At 38.3% G+C, this 25,930-nt stretch overlaps 1 protein-coding gene across 1 annotated transcript in view; it reads left to right on the forward strand.

Moving 5' to 3' along the window:
• Positions 1–2,349: 2,349 nt before the first annotated feature.
• Positions 2,350–25,930, forward strand: part of LOC107706141 (ephrin type-A receptor 10-like) — a gene marked incomplete at its 3' end in the record, with an annotated part of 38,316 nt that continues 14,735 nt past the window's right edge. Inside the window, exon 1 of the mRNA XM_016509722.1 lies at positions 2,350–2,515. Coding sequence (XP_016365208.1) covers positions 2,437–2,515 — 79 coding nt within the window. The remainder of the gene's footprint in view (positions 2,516–25,930) is intronic.

Consider the following 25,930-nt stretch of genomic DNA (forward strand, 5'->3'; position numbering starts at 1 on the left):
CCAGTGTGAGCTAACATGGTTATACATGGAGAACATCAAAGTGCTCTACAGAACATATGGTTATGAATGCGAAAAACAAAATCTAAATAATTACCCACAATTCCCTTCTCGGCCTCGGACCAGGCCCTTTTTGTTTGGCTTTCATTAAAATGTCAAAACGACTCTTTACAACATATCTCATCTTTACAGCAGGGACAAACAGCGGGTTGAAATGATAGCGTTCCCCCGTGTCCATTTAAAAGAGTCTGTAGTCATTCTCCCTGGTGCAGTGTCTCTTACAGTGCCACATTAACACCTTCTCAGCTCACTGATTCCAGAGCTCCTTTTTTAGGGAATCAAACACACTCAGTACAGCACAACTGGGAATAACCCCCCTGATTTCTCCTGGCTGTAAGGGGTGAGTGTGTGTGAGTTCGTCCCCTGAGATTGTCGAGTGATTACACACATATTACAGTGTGCGAGCTCCCATATCACATTAAAATTGCGCTTGCTCCTAATAGCATCTTTAGCCACCTTCCTTCCACCCCTCCCTCTCTTTTTCTCTCCTTTCCTTTTTTTTTCTACCTGAATGACTGTTAAAATGACTTCTGAACAAAAGGTCAAGTGCTTCTCTGCAGACTTCATTTTTTTTATTTAAGGGCCAAAACTACAGTATAGAGTGCTTCAAGGTAGCCTAGCATGAAATTGTAATGCCGTGATAAACAATAGGTGCAGGCTTCACTGTTACACAGATGCAGAGTGTGGGTTTTGCGTAGGTGTGGGGCGGTAATGCACATGTGTAATTTCACAAGGATCCACATCGCCCTGCAATCATGTGTGTTCAAATGTGCACATGAAATTGATTCTGTGCTGAATGAACCGTGGTTCTATGATATTTTGAGTAAAAAAACAAAACAAAAAAACAAATAAAAAAGTGATAAAGACATTTTTAAACAGTATTATAATATGCAAATAAAAAACAACAACGGGGTCTCCCTGTTCAATGTGAGCTCATTAATTTTCAAAGTGAGCTGGCGCCTTCAGGTGAAATGAGCTACAGGCGACAAGATGTTGGCATGTCCAGTGACGTGACAAAGTTGAGAAAAGTTTCACTTTATGCAAATGTGCAGTGACTACCAATGAATGAAGACAGTGGAACTCTTGTCTCCTGGCAGCTATTATGCTTGAGTGTCAGTAAGATGCAAGAGAAGTTAATCTTTGCAGTGAGCAACTTCCTGAATGTATATGATATGTTACTGATTTGGTATGTGATCATTTGATATTGGACTATAGATGATTTATATTAAAAAAATTATATTAAATGTATGGCTGTAAATTGTGTGCATGTGTTGGAGTGTACCACATATCCCGTGGGCCCCACTAGAGATTTGATTTTTGAATGAATACTGTGATTCAATGATGCTCCACTCTAAAAACTTCACATCATAGGAAAGAATTTGGACTTATAAAGGTTCCTTACCATTTTTCTCTATCAGACAGCAAGAATAATATATTCCATGTGTACTTTATCAGCAAACTGAATTGTGTCATTCCTGTGACTGACATAAATAGAATTGCAGAATGTTTGGCTGCCAGACTGAGTTTTCTTTTGGTCAGCGCTGTTACCAATGGCCAATTTGGTTAATGGCCAATACCAATTTCTATAGAAATGCTTGGATTTTGAATCAGCAGCTTTAACTGCGCCTGCACCTTTAATAGGCAAGTGTTCCATATGCACTAACATACATTAAAAATGCTCAAATATGTTGATTAAATAATTTTAAAATTTGAACTTATTCATTTACGTGTTTAAAGCATGTTTGGTGATGCAGTTCCCTTATCCAAGACAATTTCTTTCATGGGAAACGATAAAAATAACCTTAACCTTAATATATAGGCCTAGGCCTGTAATATATGATATCTTACAATTAATATATAATATTTATAATTATAACACCACTAAAAATTTACTTTTAACACCAGGATATCACACTATTCGGATATAAAATAATTTGAAAGGACTCTCAGTGGACCGCTCACAGCTCTCAGACGCTATTGTCCTTGAACCTTGAGAGCTTACTTTGCCTTTTATTTAATAAATAAATAAATAAATGCCGTGTAATCAGTAGCCGCTTGTAATGTGAGCTAAAGATAACCAAATTTCATCATTTTCAACACCGCCTCCCATTCAAGGGGGAGTAACTCTGTGCGGTGGAATTTTATCAGACGTGATTTGATTGGCCCTCCGCTAATCCCCCTTCTCTGCGAACTCATTTTCCATTGGACGTTCTCACTGTCAATCAGGCTGTCTGTGCCCGCCCACCGGTGGCGCCAAATAAGGCACATAGTACCGCTGTGCGTGTCAGTAGCCCGGACAGCTCCGTCTCATTCTGCTCCGTGAGTCAAGCGTGCTCGGCTGCGACATGACCAGAGCCCCGCAGACCTGGCCACTCAAATATGGAGCAGTTTAAAGCGGTCATTTTGGTGCTTTGGATATTATTGCTCTACAGAAATGAGGAGTCCCGTGCAGAGGAAGGTATGTGTCTTTATAGTTGTTTAGACGCCAGGTAAATTGTTTCCGTACATGGCGTGAAGTGTCTAGTGGAAGTATAACTCTCACTGCAGGCGTGTGCTTTTCATATTCCGGCGCTGTAAAGTTAATAAACATATACAGAGAGGACTGAATCAGTGATGCTTTTGCATTATGAGAAGCTTTGATTAAACCTGAAATCGAAATGACAGTCGGCGTGCTTTTAAAAACAATGATCCTAAGGAATCCGCTATAGGACGCTTTTGACAAGCTGCAACAATGTGTTGTTTAAGGGGAAAATGTTCATAAATAAATAGTTGAAAATAAACGAATATGGTTTTGTTTGAATTGCTTAGTTAGGCTACTAAAACAAGCAAATCACAATAAATTGGGGTTGTGTATTGTTTCAAAACAAAATTGTCTATATAAACCGTTTTTAGTATTGTAATATGGAGGTTAAAATAACAAGATCAATGTTTAAAATAAAAAAGATAATTAGACAATCATGTACTGCATGTGCATATATTTTTTTAATGATCTTTATTTTTAAAATAAAATGTACATGTATGTTTCTGTTTTGTCATAATCTGTTTATTCTTTTTTCTCTGTCTTGTCATTTCTCTTGGTCATGTCTTCATTTTTCTTTGTCATGTCATTTTAATCTCCTTATTATAATACTACAAAAGCAGATTTCAATAGATCAAGCTGTTATACTGGATTCACAATAGGTGCTTTTCTGACTGTGCTGCTCCTGGTGGGATTGTTTTACAGTCATGAAAGTTTTGTTGCCAGGCTGTCGCATTAGGCTCAGGTGAGGTCAACTAAGCATCCTAATGAGTGGCATGGCACAGAGAGGGAAAGAACAGATAATAGCTGCGTCCCTTCAGGCTGTTTGGCTATGCTGAAGAAGCCCAGCTGAGCCAGGCTGCTCTCTCTCGCTTTTTTCCCCTTCTTGCACTCTCGTACACAATGCTCTCATGTGCACATGGTTGAACTCTGCCAGCCCCCGTCCGTCTTCTGCTGGAATGCTGGTCGACTGGATTGGAATCGTTGCCTTAATGAATGTTTTGACAGCGATTAATTGCTGTGAAAGCAATGTGTTCTGAAAGGCCTTGTGTGGCTGCGGTGATATGGACGTTTTCTGATTGAGCTGAATATGTTCTCACTGTACGGAGAACCTCTTTGTCCACAATTACATCCCAGTCCTGCTGCGTCGGTTCTCTTTGTATTCAGCCCCACTGTATTCTCTCTGTATTCGGTCGCTGACAGGTGGGATTCAGACAGGATGAGAGCTCTTTGTTGGTGCACATTAAACAAAGAGCTAACATAAAAGTGACAATTGTAGTCATTTACTTACCCTCATGCAATTTCTAAACTCCTATGTGATGACATAGCATAGCATATGTCATCTATTCTATGGCTTATTTAGGATCAACAAGATTTATTTTTAAATAAATGAATACTTCTATTTAGCAAGGATGCATTAAATTAATTAAAAGTAACAGACATTTATAATGTTACAAAAAATGATATTTTCGATAAATGCTGTTATTGTGAACATTCTATTATCAAATATTAAGTATATTATCAACGTTGATATTAATAAGAAGTTTCCTGAGCACCAAATTAGCATATTTGACTGATTTCTGAGGGACACAGTAAGACTTTGACAGTCTCAGCTTTGCCATCTCAGGAATAAATTACATTTTAAAATCTATTATAATAGACAACAGTTATTTTAAATTTGAATAATATTTCACAATATTACTCTACTTTTGATTAAAAAATGCAGCTTTAGTGAGCATAAGAGACGTCTTTGAAAAACATTTTTGTTTACTTTCAGTTTTAAATGGTGTATATATACAGTATATATCATATGGGAAAAGCTGCATAAACATTCTCTCACGCTTGCTCCATCCATCTCTCATTTCTTTTTCTTTTCCTGTGTCCTCTCCCATTCCCCAAAGCGCAGGTGTCTTTCCTCACATAGTCAGTTGGAGGTGGAGGCTCCTCATTCCTGACCCTTCAGCCTTAATGCACCTTGGCATCTCATTGTGGGCTTATTTACTGCTTTTTAGTGGGTTTGCGGTTGTTGCAGTTGTGGCCATGTGCCGTCACATCTGCCGCGTTGGTCATGCTGTTCCTGTGCCGTTTAAGTACTCTGTCAGGGTGCAATTCAGACCATATGAGGGCACTTACCTAGGAAAGCTTTATACGCCTGTCATTTCTGTGCTGGGTTCCATCAACAGACTCTGCCAAAATCATCCTGAATGGCATTATGCTCTCTGAGTTGTTGGCAGAAGTGTAAAATCTGGACTTGGGCTCTGAATGTGTTAACAATGTGGCAAAATCGTTTTTTATCGATTCAAACAAAGACCAGTTAGCATGGAAATTCATACCGGTGCGGTGCATTTATTAAAAGCATGATTTTTAGTCCTGGCTAATGGTGACGAGTTAGACCGTCTGATGTCTGTGCTTGCGGTGCCTGTACTTGTTGTTGAAGGTGGCAGCCGGACTGTGCGGGCAAGGTTAGAGTGATTTGTGAGGTTGGCAGGCGTAACTGTGACATCCAGGAGTTTATTTAGTGGGCCGTTGTGATGTGTGGACTCACAATGAGCAAGAAGGAAAGTAAAACAATGAGGCCTGGAGACAGGAGATGGCTGTGTCTGAAAGTAGAAAAATGCTGTTTTCGTAGGCAGTGTATGGAGGTAGAAAGGTGAGCCGTTTCCGAATTTAATGTTTGCGCAACATCCTAGCTCTATTTTAGCAGCCTAACTGCCTTCTATGGCAGCATCCTAACTGAAACAGAACCACATAAGCGATTGATCTGGAGCGCTCTATATAGGCAGAAACTTGTGCGTCATAGAAATAGTGTCATGGAAGACAACTAAAAATTGATTTCAGTGCAGGCGATGTGAGAGGAATAGTGCTGCAATGGATCACAAAACTCACGGTTCGGATCATATTACGGATTTTGAGTCATGGATCGGATAATTTTTCGGATCAGCAAAAAAAAAAAAAAAACCTTTTTAAAAGCTTACTTTAAGTACTTCTATACCACAGCAAAAACTACTAGCTTAACTAATAAAGTTAGTAATAAAACAAGAACAAAGTTTTTTCTCAGCTGTTTACGTTCACTTAAGACCTAACCGACTGTGTTTACTACAATACTTGCCAAAACGGGTATTTTAACTCTCTCTCTGCGTGTGCACGCTTTGGGTGTGTGCGGCAGCGGCTGAGCACACAGAAAACAGCGCGTGAGTTAAAATTGCTTGAATGTGTAAACTGGCAAGACAAAACATGTGCAAATGATAAACTTTAACTCTATGATGGTTAACTTAAGAGTTAATCCGCGAATCACATGCGTGCAGAACCGTGCAGCCTGATCCGTACGGATCACGTACGATCCGTTGCACCCCTAGAGAGGAATGATGCAATATTGGCATAAAATAAATTGAGTAAAACAGTCTGTTTTAAATGATTGAGAAGCTGTTTTTATTAAGAATTTCATTATCATAAGTGTTTTTTTTTTTTTTGTCGTTTTTTTGCTTTGCTCATAGTCATACTGTGGATTTCTTTCACCAAACTTTTCACTATGTGTTCTATCACATTCTTTCTAAGTGAAGGGTACATGCAATGCTGCCCTTAAATTTGACCTAAAGAAAGTATTATTGCAGGTAGGGTTTTCACAATATCAAATTTTCCTAACATCATCATTGCCAAGAGAATTCACAATAACAGAATTATCACAATATCTACAGAAACTTTGAAAAAATGCTATAAAGTCAATTTCATCCTGATAATGTTGTTTTGTTTTCTCTTTTTTTTGATGGATCACCCTCAAAATATGAATGTAGGGAGGAGAAGTGTGCGTTTGTAATTATAACTCTTCAAAAGTGCGCAAAAAGAACTCCCTGCAGACTGATGTGTTTAACATTCTGTCATTTTTATGGAACCCAAAGGTGAGCTACATTTTTGGGTCAAGTGTCTTGCTTTTTTCTGTCCTCTCCTCCCAACATGATTTTGTGCGTCAGTAATAACTACATACTGTAGGGTGACCATACGTGCCATTTTCCCAGGACTCGTCCTGGCCAGGATTTCTATATTGCCTAAAATATCTAGGTTTTGGCTTTGTTTGCGTGTGCAGACCGATCGGTGTATGACATCAAAGTACCATACAGACGGTTATGTTTTCGAAACGCTCCCGAGGTACTTTGATATCAAACACTGATCGGTCTGAGCCGCCGACTTAAAAGCACTGCTTTTAAGTCGAACACACCTAATATGTACGCGTAATTGCATCGCTTTGACCGTAGATCCCACCTTCTCACACGCCATGATTGGTCCATTATGTACAATGCTTGCATGTTATTGGTCAAACTACTTTTCGATCATTACCTTCCGCAAGCATGAAAACAGGAAAACAAAGCCAAACAAATCCTGGCAAGGACGCGTCCTGGGAAAATGGCACGTATGGTCACCCTACCATACTGTGTCATCGCCTTTTTTTTTTTTTTACGTTTTTTGATAGGTGGCAACCAGCCTTAAGGTGCAACACTGCCACCTACTGTGTTGGAGTGTTCATGAAATAGTTACTGGCACTAGATTATTTATGGTATTATCATTAGTGTACAGTTAACGTGATGTGAGTATTTCATTTTTTTTTTTACATAACAGTTATGGTCAATAGCAGTATATTACAACACCTCAAAGGGCAGACAGCATAATTAAGTTCCCTACCTTTTGGAACAGTCTTCAAAACTTAAATCTTCTTTTTTCATGTTTTTACACTTCTAACGATAAATAAGCACTGTAATCATGAAATATTTGCTTGGGTACATTTAAAACTCACTCAAATTTCTTTTAGAATTTGCTTGAATTTATTAAAGATGTCATGGAAGTACATCTGAAACCATTTTCCTTAGGAAGACACTTGACCTGCCTCTTAAAGGGTTAGTTCACCCAAAAATGAAAATTAGCCCATAAATTACTCACCCTCAAGTCATCCTAGGTGTATATGACTTTCTTTTTTCAGACGAATCCAGTCGGAGTTATATTAAAAATTGTCTTTGATCTTTCAAGCTGTTTCATGGCACTCAGCGGGTGTTGCATGCATCAGTCCAAAAGCACTTAATTAAAATGCGCCCATCCATAAAAAAAAAAGTGTCTCACACGGCTCCGAGGGGTGAACAAAGGCCTTCTGTAGCGAATCGATGCGTTTTTGTAAGAAAAATATCCATATTCAAAACGTAATAATCACTTTAATCTAGCTTGTGCTCACTGTTGTATACTGGAAACAGTTCCGGGCGGATGACGTATTAGGTCAGTGCTGCGCATGCGCCGGTGAGTCTCGTGAAAACCAACGTTTGTTAACAGGAGCAAAGGAAGCAAAGTTTCCTTACTTTAGCAAAGGAAAACAAGTCTCCTCTTGGCTTATATCTTTCACTTCTTTTGGACTGATGCATGCAACACCCGCTGAGTGCCATGAAACAGCTTGAAAGATCAAATTAAAAATTGTCTATAACTCCGACTGGATTAGTATGAAAGAAGAAAGTCATATACACCTAGGATGACTTGAGGGTGAGTAATTTATGGGCTAATTTTCATTTTTGGGTGAACTAAACCTTTAAGTCATTGACTGACTGGGCAGCCGATGTAGGTCTTATAGTCATGATTACCCATAATACCCTTTGTGGATGTCATAAGAGCATCGTTGCTTGCAATTTGGTAATTAAGCTTGATCTGTTTCCTCACAAATTGACCAAGTCCCGTATTGAGTGGAACCATGCGGATCGATGCTGCGTTGTTCTCTGCGGCTTTAGGAGAAGGGTCAATGGGATTCATCTTCGTTCCCTGTGAGGACAAGTTTCTGCTGGATCTGCAGGAATGCCTCTGGAGGCGGAGTCACGTCTGAGGTGGTTTTGTGAAGGGGATGGATGGTTGTATTACCAGGAGAATATGGATGTTTCTGGAATGCCATGCAGCTTCATAAAGGTGAAAAATGAAACGTACTTTATGCCTTCAGTGTTGGATGAACATAGAAAACCAACCAGCAGAATGCTTGATTGTCCTTCCAACTGCATTGTGTAGTTGCTTTTGAATATGTATCTATTTACAGTACTGGAATGTGTCAGACAGCTGGCAAAGAACATGCTGTGTATGTACCTGACCTCTTGTGCTGATCTTTATATTTAAAGCACTCTAGACAAGCATTTCCTCTGTGAAAATAGGTTGTTTGTTCTCACAGTTTCTTAATGTGGTTCAGTATCTTAATTGTAATATTGATATTACACTCTAAAAAATGCTGGGTTAAATACAACCCAGTGCTGGGTAAAATAGGGAGATGAAGAGGACAGGTTTGCTTTTGGAGGTACGGAGGGCCGCTAACATGCAGATGTGAGCTTATGTAAGACTCCAGACCTCTGGCTCTTTTAAAGGTTTAATTAATAGGACAAAGGAGCAGTAGAGAGTAAATGTTGCTTTTCTCTGTCTATGCAACAAAATTGATTGTGAGATTCTTCAGTTTCATGTTTAGAGTTTTTGAAGCTGAACACACTTTTCGCAAGGTTGACACATTTTTCCCAGAGTTAACTGAGGACAGAGGTATTGATCTAGGGCAGGGGTGGCGAATGTCGGTCCTGGAGAGCCGCAGCCCTGCAGAGTTTTGCTTCAACCCTAATCAAACACACCTGAACACGCTAATCAAGGTCTGAAGGGTTACTAGGAAGCTACAGGCAGGTGAGTTTTAATTAGGGTTGGAGCTGTACTCTGCAGGGCTGCGGCTCTCCAGGACCGGAGTTTGCCACCGCTGATCTAGGGTCATCATCTCTCCAGGCACCTGACCATCTGTAGATCTAGGTGGAACTCTTGTTTAATGGAAGCCGATAGCTGACATGAAGAGTTTGCATATGAAATGCCACAATTTTGTTTAGTGTGGCATTCAAAAGTATTGATCAAATAACTTTTTGACCGTAAGAATGATAAAAATGTAACAGAATTTTTTTGCAGATAATTCTTTTTAATTATATTTTTATATATGCATAGAAAAATCTCACACAGGCTATATTAAAATATAATAAAAAATTTTTTTATTTATATAGTTTAAACACAAAAACATATTTATTCAAAAGTTAGATTTTTTTCATGCTTGCAAATGAGCATAATTTTCATGTTTTTTTTAAAGGGGTCATATGATGCTATTTTAAAGATCATTATTTTGTGTATTTGGTGTAACAGAATATGTTGACACACTTTAATGTTCAAAAAACACATTATTTTTCAAATACTGTACATTAATTGTAGGTCCTCTATGCCCCGCCTCTCTCAAATGCTTCGTTTCCTACAAAGTCCCTCCTTCCGACAAGCGCAGTCTGCTCTGATTGGCCAGCTGACCCAGTGCATTGTGATTGGCCGAACACCGCAAGCACGCGTCGGAAATGTAACGCCCCTTACCATAATCGCGAGCGTCAGCTTTCAAAGTAAATATCAAGACCGTTAATAATGTCATATATATATAAATTATGGAATAATTTTGCCAAAGATTTTCAGCCTGCTGGGATAAGGCCAGTTTTAAATTTTCAGCCTGCTGGGATAAGGCCAGTTTTATCCTCTGGTAATGACTGATACACTGTGGCACTAGAATGTCACAATGAGTTTTCACAATAGACAACCAATCATAGAGTGCCTCAGTGCTTAGCTCATTAAATATTCATGAGCTTTGCACACATGCAAAAACTTTCACATGTAAACTTAGTTTTGAGCATCTAAGGGCCTGTTTACACCTAGTCATTTCATGCGTTTTCGCTGATCGGATATCTATCTGATTTGTTAAAACGTTTCCATTTACACTTGGCCACATAAATGTGTAGTCGCAAAATGGATATAAATCCGATCTTCAATTCCCACGCTATATTTAAATTTAACAGAGTTCACGTCAACAAAATAAAAAGATAAGAGCTGCATTTGATTAATTATCAGCTCATTTCAAGACCAAAGACCGCAATAGGAGAGCGCGCGGCATCAGCACTGGAAAGATAAGTTTGCGTCTTACTTTGTTTCATTCGCGGCAGTTTGCGTGTCGGCTTGCTGAAGAGATACTCAGCTACTCGTCCACTGCAATGCGTGTTGCATTAGCGCAGTCTGACTAATGTCATATAGCCTATAACACGCTCTCACACGTTTATTATTTTAACATTTTGGGAGGAGTAAAATTTACATATATGGTTTCAACAACCAGATGCATTTACACTTGTCCAGTTTCGTCTGGAATGCGGCCCAGACCACCTCCTGAAGTGGTTTGAGTGATCGGATTTATATCCGTCTCAAATGCGTTTCGGAGGGCATTTACACCTGGCCTTTTCACGATCGGATAGCTATCCGATCAGAAAAAACGCATGAAGTGACCAGGTGTAAACAGGCCCTAAGACAATTCAAACCAGTTATAATGACAAAAAGTGACACCAAACAGGCTAACTGGAGTGATGAAGTATAAAGTAAGATTTAGTACGATTTAGAAGATTTAAGACATCCAGAAAAGCAATATTAGCGCATTCCCATTGGTGGACAGTTGCATGCCTTAAGTTGTCCAATCTCTGATTTAACATCATGAATATTCAAATGTTGTTCCAGGTATCAGCAGTCTGGAATAAGATATTGCTTGATTACTTTAATGCAGTGTTTTTTAAAAAGATGCTGGGTTATCTTTTTAAGTTTGATAGTGTTTCATTGTTGCTTATGTAATTGTTTTATTGGGCCTAATTCATATCTAATAACAAGAAAATCTCTCTGCCGATACAGTAGTGGTGAATTCCATCCCAAAGCTCATAACAAAGGCCATGTGCCGCATCCCCACTGGGAAACTACTTAAACTTTAATGTTTCCTTCAGCATCCTCACAGCATTGTACAGACTGAACTAGGGCTGTGTATCATTCAAAAATTTTCGATACCGATACCTTGAGTTTGATACGGTTCCTGAACGATACTTTTTTCTATACCAATTTTATGAAATAAATTTTAACAAGATTACATTATCTTAAAAAAAAAAAACTTTTTTTTTTTTAAGCTTGTTGACATTTATACAGACTCAAAGACTCATTTCCTGAGCCACTGCACAAAGGAACAAAATATATCCAACACAATAAAGCAGTGCAAATAGTTTTAATAAAGTTCAAATAGTTTTCAGTTTACACATCTGTTAGACTACGTTTACACTAGCGCGTGTTCGTTTTAAAATGCATAGCTCAGACAGAATCATCATTTCTATTCATTTTCCACTGATTTACTGATGAGCATCCAGTGCTGTCTGCCTGTATTTCTCTTCCACCATTGCAGTTCTGACTCAGAGGAAATAACATATTTCAGCAACATTACATGGCCAAAACACACATTAGACAGCAATTGGAAGTTATTACAAACATGGTTTGAAGTGAATTTTGAGTAAAAGCAGAATATAAATCTTATTTATTGTCTTATGTAGCATGATGCTACAGTGTGCATGAATGGTCACGTAACACACTCTTTCGGTCGTGTAATATCGGCTGAGATCTTTTCTGAAACGCAGTGGAAACGCCAGTGTGGACGAGGATCTTTTTCATTTTAAAACAAAAACGCACCAGTGTAAACGTAGCCTTAAGGGTGTTGGGACGCTTTCACATTACCACCTCACGTGTGAGCCACATCTCTGGATCTAACCGGTGTAAACTAGTAGGTGTGTTCAACTTGATGCGGCGCTGCGCATGCATTACCGCGAGAGGAGCAGACTGCTCCATATGCTTTCGAATCGCTCTCGCGGATGTCAAGCACCAATTGATCTGCGCAGCGCCGCTTCAAGTCGAACACACCTAGCTGCAGGCTTATTGGCTCACTGACAAGATTAAACCCTCAGGTATCGAAATTTGGTACCGAACGACAAGTCGGTTTTTGATACTCGATGGTATCAAGGCAATTCGGTCGGTGCCTAAAAATTATCGAACTCAATACCCAGCCTTAGACTGAACTGTCGCTCAGCTTAAAGGCTTTTATATTTGAACCACCTGATATGTAAAGTGGATTTTAAGTATTCTCTGCCTGCTCATTGAGTGATGCCTGATAGAAACTTAAGACACTTACAGCAATTTACTGTTTCCTGAGCCGGCCACATGGGTGAAATATGTCTGCCTCTCCCTGTCTGGTATGCCAGTGTGACATGGACTTGGCGACAGTGCCGTTGGCCCCTTCGGCCCCCTCAGATGCCCGTGAAGCAGCACTCCGGTGATGTGCAAAACCCCATTAATCTTTTGAAGAGGCATTTGACCTTTCAAACTCATTAAGTGCGGCAACCTCGCACATGCCGGATATGAGCCTTCCTGCTCGCCTTCTCCGTCTCCCTCTGCCCCCTTTATCAGGGCCTAGATAGGAACAATGTTCTCTCTCCCTTCCTCACCGCGCAGCTTTGACCACTGACCTGGAAAATCGCCCGACCTTTTAATGCGTGGTTTCCCGCTGATGAATAAATTCATAAATTGTATGCTCTGGCATGAAGGCTTTACTCAGTCTCCCCGGAGCCGAGATCAGGGCCACAGGTTTAGTAAGCCTGACTTCTACGATTGCACTTGCTCCCAGTGGTAGGAAAACAGTTGGTGTTGGGTTCCAGGGGATGGACCGATAGGCTTAGTTTTGATGGAAGCTGCTGCTGCAGAGGTTGGAGCTGTGGCATAGCGGTTTAGTGCATGTGCTCAAGATGTTGAGTTGTGTTGCTCATTTGGCAGACTTGACGGTGTTCACATGGGACATGTTATTGTAGGGGTCTAGAAATGAGCTTAAATGTCTACTGAAGTGCTTTGAAACACGCACCGTTATTCTATGTGTTGACGTCATTTTAACTGAAACAGGAAGACAGGGCGAGACATATCAAGCAGCCCTACCCCCTTTTAAACAGCCAATAGCGTTTGTTTACATCACAGCTTGGGCTAGAACTTTTGAGCACGGTAAAGCTGCATTTGACAAGGTATGGCAGCCTCAATCTCATCCATATTGCTATAAAATATACGTAGCATTCTGTGTAGAATTCAAGTGGGTCCTATACGTTTTGTGGTCTGCGCTGACTCGCGCATGTGATTCGTTCCATGCTATCGTGTCTCTGGACTGGAGCAGACTGTGTACGCGCGGTGCGTCGGTTCACAAGACACAGCGCGAAACCAGATTTCTTTCGCCCCAATGTAAAGCATATTTACACTATCTGAATCGTTCCCTATCCCCTATATAGTGCGCTACGTGCCATTCACCGTACAGAAAATACAAATTCTGTGAACAAGTGACCGATTTCAGCCGCAGCTTCAGCGTCTATTTATAATGTAGGGGGCGGGACGGTTCGGATTCTAGAGAGCATTTGATTGGACAGAAAGTTTGATGAGAAGCTAAAGTTCAGGGTGATGTCATCAAAATTGTTGATCCATGTTGGCGGAAGTGAGAGACTGCAAGTTTTGAATGCTTATATCTTGTAAATACGAATTTTTTCATTGTTTTGGAGCACACTAGCTTATAGATAATGTTAAGGCTAACATATTCATACTAAAAGACAAGAAACTTCAATTTTGATTTCATGGGTACTTTAAATTATTAAGTTGAACTGCTTTTAATTTTTATGTGTCGTCTTAAAAGCAAGAGCATGCTAATTAAAGCACCACTATTAAAAATAAAAACTCCTCAAAAATCTACAGTTATTTTCATATTTTCTATAATATTTTTGTATTATATTTATAGCATTTATAATATTCTGAATTTTTTTATCTTATTTTCTGTTTTCCATTTAATTTTAGTTAAAGTTATAGTAATCGTTTAGTTTTAGTAATTATGTGCTAATGTAGTTTTTATTTGTTTGTTTTTTATATTTACATAGAGCTTTAACTGTATTTTAAAAAAAATTTTAAACTTAAGTTTATATTTTAGTTATCTGTCAATACAAGATCTGCCAGTGCAACATTTCACATTTTTTGTAGCATTCTAACATTTCTAAAGTTTTTCTTATGTTTATATTTATCAGCTTTATTTCAAATAATGAAAATAGTCACAACAGTTAACAACACTGCTAATCAACTAGTTGGTTATTGGACGATTAGTCATCTAGTTGATCATTGTAGCCTATCTCTAATGTGAATTTGAATCTTGTTTGTTGTTTCATGTTGTTCTGACCTGATTTTGTTTCGTAGTCTGATCTTTTTTCTGTCCATCATTTCCTGCCATCTTCCAATAAAAAGTGTCAAAACGGCCAACATAAAAATAAGATTGAAATTATTATAATAAAACTGAAATAAGGCCATAGAAATTGCAAGGGGAAGAGATGACATTTCAAACGTAAAATAATGTTTACTTGATCAATCTTGACGTAGCTCTTTCGAGTTTGCCAAATTAAACAAAACAAACAAATAAAAATAAACAATCAAGAAAGGTTATGCAAGACTTCAGAATAATGGAATGACAATATTTTTCTTTAACACTTTGTTCACAGATGATTGTGGGAGTTTCTGTGAAAATGTATGCCTGTGTCATTGTTTTTGTCCTGAATGGGTTGACTGCAATCTCGCAGGCAAATGAGCCAGAGCTGTGGCTATCTGTATGGCTGAATCGCAAGCTCTGCAATCAGCGTGTGAAGTGTTTGGGTCTATGTATTTCTACGTTTGCTCTGATTGCAATCAAAACAACTGAGGGGGGTCTGCTTTCAGAGGCTAAGAGTGTGTGTGAGCATTTCACCAAAAACGTTAACCTCAAGCCAGGGTCAGCTTGAACCTCAGATATAGGCTATCAGATATAACATTGTGCATATCGTCCAGTTTGAAAAATAAAATTTACCTGATGCTATTTTTTTTTATAGTGGAACGTTTCTGTAATATCACAACTGGTGCTTAATCTAGAGGCATATAAATCCTGGCACGCTTGGAATGGATACGCTATAGAGATAACAGCTTGATTTATCGGCTTTTTTACTCTTGTTAAGATCTTGTGCATGCTCAGACGTGCACTGTGATTGCTTTTTCAGAGTGTTTAGAAGGCTTTACGTTCTGTTCAAGAAGCTGATTTCTCAGGGCTCTGAGCTGTTTGCTGATAGAATGTTTATTATTGCGTGATGTACTGTGGAGGTTTGGATGTTGGGCTGCAACAACTAATCAATAAAGTTTGATAATGAAAATAGTTGACGATAAATGTCATTTATAGATTTTAGATTTTTTTTGTGCTATTTTATTGTAATGTTTATACTTGGAAAAATGTATAGCATGCCATGCATTTGCTTTTGTTGTTCTACAGCTTTTTCTCATTATTACTAGTCATGTGATATGAAACATAATGGCGTTTTACTTTGACATCTTCAACATTGTGATGTGCCGGTTTGTAATTGCACCTTCATTGTTCTTTTATCCTTGCACATTATGGAAAGTATTAAATAAGATAGATAGTACTTTTTTTTTTTTTTTTTTTATTTATGTAGTTTTTTAAAAAGTAGTTTTTATGTCCAATACTGTTCAAAGGTTTGGAGCCTGTAACATTTTGCTGTTTTTAAAAGAAGCCTCCTATGCTCACCAAGGCTTCATTGTTTCCTGTAAAAACTGTAATATTGTGAAATATTATTACAAATTCCAATAACTCTTTTCTATTTTAATGTTTTTTTTTAATGTAATTTCTTCCTGTGATGGTAAAGCTGAATTTGAAGCAGTCATTACTCCAGTCTTCAGTGTCACATGATCATTCAGAAATTATTTTAATATGCTGATTTGGTGCTCAAGAAACATTTCCTTTTTAGGATTATTTAATCAGTAGTATGTAGGTCAGAAGAGCAGCATTAATTTGTAATTAAAATAGTTTGTAACATCATAATGTATCTTTATAAATATTATGTCTTTACTGTCTCTTTTGATCATTGTAATGTATGCTTGCTAAAATCAAAGTAATTTCTTAATTCTTCAGTGAACTATCCCTTTAAGTGTGTGTGTAGTGTTTGGTGATGTAATGTGTGGTCAGATGGTCAGTTGGCGAGGTGGTGTGGTCCTCTCTCTCAGGGCCAGATGGGGAGGCTCTCAGGAAGTGCCAGTTCCTCCTCTCTATCCACTCTGCGAGCCTGTCCTCACACACACACACACACACACACACAAACTCACTTTAATGGCTGTGTGTGTGTGACAGCGTTACCCTTTATTTCTCCTTGTCTCTGAGGTAATTGTAGATTACTTTAGCACTCCTTGAAGGTCAGCTCAAGGACAATTTAGCAGACAGGTGTCTAAATGAGAAGAAATAGGATTCACCTGGCAGGGAATGCGTGTGTGTTTGGCCCTTTGCTTTTTGTACCCATGTTCCTAAGACTGTTCCTGACCCAGAATGCAGCTCATACAGTTGTGTGGACGTCAGTGAATGACTGATGTTATGGTGGCCTTGTGTCTTTGTGTGGATGGTTGATGACACCAGTACTTCTGTTGCTGTCCATTCATTACCACAGAACTCTTTCAGTGTCTCTCTCTCAAGTATGACTCTGGTAAACCACAGATTTATTAAAGTTTGACATTAAGAACCATTGACGTTCCAGTATGACAAACCGAATGAAAGCACAAATGCTCCAGTCTTCAGTGTCACATGATATTTCAGAAATCATTCTAATATGCTGATTTGGTGCTCAATAAACATTTCATCTTATTATTCAGCATTTATTGAAATATAAATCTATTGTGACATTGTACTATTCTTTGCTGTCACTTTTTATCAATTGTAAGCTCCTTTGCTCAATACAAATATTAATTTCTTTAAAAAAAAAAAAAACAGTTGAACTCTAGTGTGTATTAGGGGTTGAACGACTTGAAAGTCGAGTCGAAGTTGACTAGTCGCGGATGACGTCATTAATGAACAAATAAGTCTGGAGCTGTGACAAACACCTTGTACACAGCTATGGCATATGACACAGCGCTGCCCACATGGCTGTTGCTCTTATAACAGCTTTTTTATCAGTTCTTTTGTCTTTGGGTCGTTATATTTCTCACAGATTTCTGCTCATTCTAAATCAGATACAGATAAAGTAGCACAGTAAAGATTACATTAATATGAATGCATTAGTGAGAGCGATTGCGTGTCTGAATTAATTCTACCTGGCAGCGTCTCTCTACTAGTAGTGAAGCTGTAGAATTTAGTAATTAAGAAATATATGCTTGAACTTTTCAATTTCTAAGCTATTTTATACTTCCTTTATAGGTAGCAAAGGTGCAAATCAATGTCACCAAATGTCAACCTGAAGGCAGTGCACATAAAAGCACAGTGAATTCTTCAATAGAGAGATGGTGGGACTTATTCATGGGCATAGTTTGCATTAGGTCAGTTTGTAATGGCGTTTTAAACCTGCCAGAAAGTAGCGTCTCGGTTTGTAGCTCAGTATTTGAGAGTTCTGCTGAATCAAAGTCAGATCACATTCCTAGTGTTTGAATTAAAGTTCAGCAAATACTTCAGAGCTGAGTTTACCAAATCCTCCAATACAACTAAAACAAAGCCCAAATGCCATTGCACCTTACAAATAACACAGCAAATACAAGCATAGCAGATGTATATTATTACAACAAACAACAGCATGCAGTTGCATTACTCAGAAATCCCTGCAGTGAATCCCTATGCTAAGAAAATGTGTTGAAAATAATTTGTGAAATTTGTTAAAGCAAGAATCACTTTTATGGTTGTACATTTTCCCCTCTAACTAAATATAACATGGCATGAATAATGCCTCATATCTTGTAGCTTGAAAAGTCCTAGTGGGTATGGTTTTTAACTTACTAGCAGCAATCAATCAAACACCTTAGCAATACTGTAACCACCCAGATCACCCTATCAACTGCTTAGCTGCTGTAAACCACTGCAACACCTTAGCAGCTGGATGCCTTTTCAACAACACACTAGTGGCAACTTTTGCTCAGACATGACTTGCATGTTCTTTAGAAATTCCAGTGTTATTATGTAACACCACACTTAGTGATGTGCTTACAGTATTATTGAAATGCCTTGAAATGTGCTTTTAGCTTCATTTACACAGTCTTCTGATCGTACATGCACACATCGCTCTGTTAGCTGGTCCTGCCCGGGAGAGTGCAGATGTAATGAAAAATTCAGGGCTGTTCTGTGGGTTGTGCAAGCTTAGAGTTGAGAATACTGTTAAATACTGCAGCAGTCACAAAAGGCAGCGATTTAAAACACTACCTGGCTCCTTTCTTGCCCCAAGAGCCTAAGACTGTGTGTATATTCAAGCTATCAGTCTATCAGTATTGCTAACCCAGAGTCTGTTACATTAGCATTTCCCAAGTTGGTCCGTCCAATTTCTAGTGTTTTCTGGAGTCTTTTCGGTAGAAAGTTTTATTCCAGGTTGGTTTATGTGTGAGAGACTGGAGAATTGAGAACACCAGCTTGTTTTTTTTGGAGTGATTGAGTGGTAGCAGGCTTGGCCAAGTGGACTTCCTCCTGTTTTAGGTCTGGACTCGCACGTGTGAAGACTCTGCTTAGTGTGACGCCACATTTTGACATTCCAAACTTGTCTGAGCTGTCATGTTCAAATGCTTCCCATCTGCGGGCCGGGCTGCTTGAAAACTAGCAGTGGAGCATTTGCATTTTAATTTGCATTCAATCACCGTTGTGTGAGTGTGTGTTTACGTGTGTGTTTGCATTTATGGTGTCTTCTGAAAATTGCCTAGTGTTTTTCCGTTTTCCTTCTTTTTCATTATAGAGGCACTACAAACCTTAAATTTCAATCTGTCCATTCAGGGTGAATGTACTGTAGATGAGCCTCCCACTATCTTTTTTCACTTGCAGTCTGTATCTTTCTTTTCCTTTCCATACACCGATTTCATTAGCAATGTGATAATAACCAGGACTCTTGGACAGCAGTTCAGCAGAATTTATTTTTTATTTTTTATTTCTCATGCTGCCTCATGCACGTACACCCACTCACACTGACAAATTTAACATGATGTTTTCCTTGATTGCTAACACACAAAATATGATTCTGTTGGCCCAAAATCCCAAACCATTACTTCAGTTCTCAAAACAGACACACATTCAGAAGACATTTTTTCTTCTTCACATTTTTACATTCAAAAGGCACTCAGTGTCTATATGAAGCACAGGTTAAACCATTTTGAAAGCTCAATGCAATGTTAATTTATTTGTCAATGTTTTGGTGTACTTTATCATATAGATTGAGTAGCAAAATTGTTCACAAGTCAAAAGATGACATTGATTATTTGTCCAACAATTATTTTAATTTGTTTTGATGGCAGAGAAAAAGTTTTGGACTGAAGTGTTGGAATGGTTGTGGTTTGTACAGATTGCTGTGTAGTTTCAAGTTTCTAGAAAACTGTATGTGTTTTAAAAACTGTCAGGGAAAATAGTTGCAGTGTCAACATTACGCATGGCTTAGTTTAGGTAGTTATGTAATTTCTCTCTTTCTCCTCTTTTTCTCTCTCCCTAGTCTGCAGTATCACCTGTACTCCGTGTCATCCTGACCTCTCTCCTTGACTTTCATTCTCTTTATTCCGCGTTCATAGGGTACCAGTAGTAAGGAGGCTGTTGGGTTTCAGGGCTTCTAAATGATTGGCAGTAGAGAAATGGAGAGAGAGAGACCCTCTCCCTGTGCTTTGATTAAACTCCCTGAGATCTGTCCATTAGTGGATGGGCCTCTTCAGAGGATGTGTGGGCTGGTAGATATTGGGGTGCCATAGGAACCAGGGTTAGGACCTTTTCCTTTTCACTTTATGTGATGCCTGTCACATTTTTCATTTCAGTCTCCTAAATGGTTTCGCCTTCCTCTTTCCTTACAACTTGAAATTTAAATGTGTGCAATCTTTCCATTCCTCCACACTAAATAAGAAGATGGAAATCCCATATGACCCTCTCTGTGGCTAAATTACTCATCAAAAGCATAGTCTTTTAACAGCGTTGAGCATTGAAAGGGTATCTTAGATCATATTTCCTATGCCATCATTGATTAATGTTTCCTTCAAGGTAAACAAGTTTGGCAGATAATTTCCTTGCCACAGGAAAATACACTCATTGGTTTAAACCATTTATGGAACATTATTGGTCAAAAGGCTCCTTTATTTGATCTAGTGATGAATCACAATTAGGACTGAACGATTAATTGCATTTGCGATAATATCGCGATATGAAAAATTTCTATTTTTCAATCGCAGAGGCTGCGAATACACGGTCACGTGACAGGCGAGAGTAAAGAGGGGTGTTCGACCTGAAGATCGATCGGTGTATGATATCAAAGTACGGAGAGCGAGAGAAAGCATAGGGAGACGTCCGAGCTCTCTTATAGCTCTTTCAGTACTTTGATGACACACCCATCGGTCTAAGCAGCGCTGCTTCAAGTCGAGCGCGGGCCATCAGCAGAAAAAGAAAAGAAATAAAACCGTAAACAGCCAAAGGACGTAACTTAGAATGGGAGATAGGTCGGTTTGTGAAAGGGAAGAGAAAAGCCAGAGATGAAGTCGCACAGACCCAGGCAGGTGCTGGTCATTTAAAAGCTAAATGCAGAAAATATGACGAGGCATATCTTGCTCTCGGCTTCACTCACTGTGTCTATACAGTCTATGTACCGGACGCTACAGATGTCGCGTCGCGGCGCAACAGCTCTACACTGGACGCGGCAAAGCGACCGTTGCAAATCATTTTAACTTTGTGTCAGTACGTCATAAATAGAACAAGGCACCAGTTTAATGTTGGATTTTGTCGCGCCGCGCAATGGACTTCTGCCTACATTTGTACATTCCATATGTGCCTCAGGTGGTTTTAATTGGAAGCACTTGCTTCAATGAGCTTGAAATTGATGTCTTCCAGAGATTACCTTTTCCTTGCCAATGGCAAAGGTCAATACAACACATCTGGGAAAGTCAATGAACTTTGACCTGATAGAGGCTAAAAAATCAAACAGGCATTTTGAGAGCCAGCTTTGGTTAAATGGTTCATTTGATTTGATTAGCATGAAGATTCATCAGCACTTCCATGTTGAGTTTCAAAAAGGCTGCATCCAAAATCGCATACTACTTTTGGATAAGTATTTTCGAAAAAGTATGTTCTATATAGTATGAATGTGTGTAGTATAAGATGTAAAACATTTGTCATGTTACCTACCAGTGTGAACCATTCGCAAATCCTCTCCCGTAGCCTCATTGGAAAGTAAAGTGTCCATTGGATTTGCACTTTAAAATCTTGTTGGAAGTGCTACTTGCCGTACTACTTGCCATATGCATTCTGTATGCACATGACCTTTTTTAATCATTTTAATCAAGTTATTTGTCAAATTGCTATTGTATCCTAGATTGCACTCTTTCAAGTGGTAATTTTGGGAAAAAAAGTATGCCATATTCAGCATTGGATGTAGTAAACATTCCACTCTACATCTAGACAATGAACTCTTGTGCTCTTGTACTGTAAGAATCCCAAACATGTTTTAGCCACATGTGAGTAACAGTATTGCCATTTGATATTTTGGCTTCAGCACCCAAGTTTTTGATAGGTTGGTATGACTAAACTGACAAAAGTTTAGTCATACACAAAGAGATTTTTAGTCATGCGGAGGTGTGATTCACTCCATGACGATTCCGTCTGTTCTTCCGTTTCTAAGAAAACACAGAGTGCACAGAGGCCACAATCCAGAATAAGACTTGTCTTTTTAATGGCCTCACTATAAACGTGGGGACCGTTTATAGATCAACAGGCCTGTGGAAAGAAGCAATAAGGGCCATCTAATTAAATCCAAACAAGCTGAAAGGAGCCATTCTGCACCTGATTCTGCACATTTTTTTTTTCCTTTTTTTTTTTTTTGCTTCAGTCTTATTCTTTCTAATCCAGGATATTTCATAAATCAGAAATGTTATCCAGATTCAAGATTATTACTATACTCAAATATAACAATTGTCAACTGAAACCTTAAACAGCCTGGGGAAGACATCGGTGGGTTGGCCACGGATAACGAAGAGTCGTGAGTTGAGTTTGCGGAGGCTGGCGTCCAAGTCTTCCAAACACTGCAGTAAAAACCTGAGCAACAAGAGACATGACATGTATTTATAGCAACTTACTGACAAATAATGTCTTTTTAATGGCCTCACTATAAACGTGGGGACCGTTTATAGATCAACAGGCCTGTGGAAAGAAGCAATAAGGGCCATCTAATTAAATCCAAACAAGCTGAAAGGAGCCATTCTGCACCTGATTCTGCACATTTTTTTTTTCCTTTTTTTTTTTTTGAAACAAGGTATTTGTGGATTAATATGCTCAAATTATCTACCTCACAGATAAGTAAATAAACAATCATGGAATAAATGAATCGAGACAGCTGAGCAATGAGATCTGACAGTTGTACAAATGATAACAAAAAGCCTCGACTTCAGACAGAAGAAGAGAAAGATAAGCGACATCTGTTATGAGACCTTGGATTTTTACTTTTATAGGATGTTGCTTGAAATTTCTGGTATATACCTATCTAGATTTAGATTTTTTTACTTTGTGTTTTTATTTTGTATTATATTACGATAAGTAGAGAGTCTGTTCCCATCAGAGCTTAAAGGGACCCTGCAGCGCAGACGCCATTGCGACTGATATATTTCCCTGTCATCTATCCACTGAGCACACGTCGGTGAGGACAAGCTTTCTGTCCCACCTGCCATCCATTCATCCCTCCATCTTTCCGCAGTTTAACAGGCACAGACCTGTTATTCTAACTTATCGACTCGCCTGGCCGTATTCTTTTACAAGCCGCCCGGTTGTGCTGCCCATTGATTGATCAGCTGTCGAGAGTATGGATTTCTGCGGTTCCGTGATGTGCCGTATTGATGGATGGCCGGTCGGGCTCCATTCTCTCTCGACCCCAGACCTTTCCGTCTCTCTCTGTCTGTCTCTCACACACACACACCTTTGACTTGCCTTCATTCATCAATAGGATGGAGATCAATGTCTATAGTAATAATGGAAAGACGGAGGGGGTTGGGGAGAGTTAGAGAGTTTGGACTGATGATATGATATGATGAGAGGGGTTGGATGGATGTGATTTGAGTGTTAATTTGGAAGAGTTTGGTTTAGCGTTGTTCTCTTATTTAGTTCATTTCTTTTTCACATACACGCTTTACATTTTCAATTTTTTGGGGTTAGTACGATTTTTAAATGTTTTGGAATGAAGTCGCTTAAGCTCACCAAGGCTGCATTAATTAGATACAGTAAAAACCGTACTATTATGAAATATTACAATTTAAAATAACTATTTTCTGTTTTAATAGGCCTACATTTCAAAATGTAATTTATTTCTGTGATGGCTAAGCTTAAATTTTTATTTTATTTTTAGCCTTTATTCCAGTCTTCAGTGTCACATGATCCTTCAGAAATCATTCTAATATGCTGATTTGCTGCTCAAGAAACATTTCTTGTTATTATTAATGTTGAAAACAGATGTGTTGCTTAATGTTTTTTTGTTTGAAACCATGATTAGATTCTTTGAATGGTAAGTTCAAAGTAAAAAAACATTTGTTTAGAATGGAAATATTTTGTAACAATGTTACTTTTGTTCGATTTAATGCATCCTTACTGAATAAAAGCATACAATTATTTTCAAAAAATTAAAAAAGACTTTTTCAAAATAATTTTGACTTTTGAATGCAAGTGTATCTTTGACCAGACAAGGTTGTAAAGTGATTCTATTACAAAATGAGACAATATTTGTAATGTTTTAATTAAATTAGTGTATCATAATGGTTTTCAAAACATTACGGTTGTATATTTTTATTGTTTGTATCCTTGCTGTATAATTATGTCTTAGATTTCCATTGTAGTTGCATTACATTGAGCCCTTTTTTAAAATTCTTATTTGTATTTTATTTACTTATTTAGTTAGTTTGCCAAATGGGGGATATGACAAAATATGTTTTTTCTGATATTTAGCTTGGAATATTTCTTTATGCATATAAGTTTACACTAACTTATCAGTGTGTGTTTCTACAATTTAAATGACAAGCAGTTGCAGTGTAAGGGAAAATAACTCGTTTTAGACTGCCAGTCAAGATTAGCATCAGTGACGATGCTTAGTTTGATGACATAAAGCATTCTGAACATAAGCCCACCCCTCAAACAGCCATGGGTGGGAGTGTGTGAATATGTGAGTATGAGGACAGCAAAGGAAAATTCGCTTCTTCTTTAATGACGCTTCTGTAATCCGACATTTAGTGCGTTAGAGGAGGAGGAGAAGATACAAGGGCAGGGGAAGTCGTCGTCTTTGAGGATGAATGAATGAGAAAGGTGGGAGTGCTGGAGAGAGGAACGGCCCTCCTCCTGTCAGGGGCGTGAAAGGGAGGTGATGTGGTAATGTGGCGAGAATCAGAGTCTAATTTGATCTAAAGTGGATTCCTAAATTGAGAGAGGGGGAAAAAGTCTTTCCCTCTCTCTCTTCCACTTACGTAACCACTCTTCCACATTTTTGACTCTGTTGCTTATTAACAACGACAGAGAGAGAGAAGAAGATTTAGGGATGGGGGAGGAGTTCTTCCCTTACACTGTCCTCCTTTCCTAGTGTTTTTAGTAATGCACCAAGAAGAAAATTCTTGGTTGGAACTGAACCTTAAAAAAAACAGTAGACACTCAAATACTGTAAATGCTGTTTAAAATTTGCAATGAAATGATTAACTACCACTCAAAAGTTTGGGCTCGGTATAAATTTTTTTGATTGTTTTTGAAAGAAGTATTTTGCTCACCATGGCTGCATTTATATGATCAAAAATATAGTAAAATGATTGAAATGCTGTGAAACAGTAATATTTTTAAAACATTGTTTAAAATGATAATTGTAAATGACTCCTTTTCTGTTTTACTGTGAGGGCAAAGCTGAATGTCTATATCTATATCTATCTATCTATCTATCTCTCTATCTCTCTCTCTCTCTCTCTCTTTTGAAGAGCAGTGTATATTTAAGAGCATTGGCATTTCTTTATAACTTTATTATTTTCTTTATAAATTGCTTTTCAGTACTTTTCTTTATAACTTGTGCTGTCAAACGATTAATCGCGATTAATCGCATCCAAAATAAAAGTTTTGGTTTATATATACATAAAAAATAAACACAGTACACATACATACAGTATATTATGTAAACAAAAACTTTTATTTTAATCGTTTGACAGCACTATTTATAGCTAAATTACTATTATTGTTTTGATGCATTTCTCATCTTTATCATTAACTTTGAGCGAAATTTTACTTGTGTAAGTTCCTCATAATCTCTCATTGAGCTTCTATATTTCTCTAATATTTTGAATGAATAACGCAGCAACTGCGCGTCTCGTGGGCAAGACTAACAAAACATTAAAATTAAACAAAGTCACTTACATCATCATCACCGCATCTCGTGCTCCACTGATGACGCTCCCTGACGCACTCCTAACATT

This window comes from Sinocyclocheilus rhinocerous, unplaced genomic scaffold (genome assembly GCF_001515625.1).
Source record: "Sinocyclocheilus rhinocerous isolate Xijiao unplaced genomic scaffold, SAMN03320098_v1.1 scaffold53, whole genome shotgun sequence".
Lineage (NCBI taxonomy): Eukaryota > Metazoa > Chordata > Actinopteri > Cypriniformes > Cyprinidae > Sinocyclocheilus > Sinocyclocheilus rhinocerous.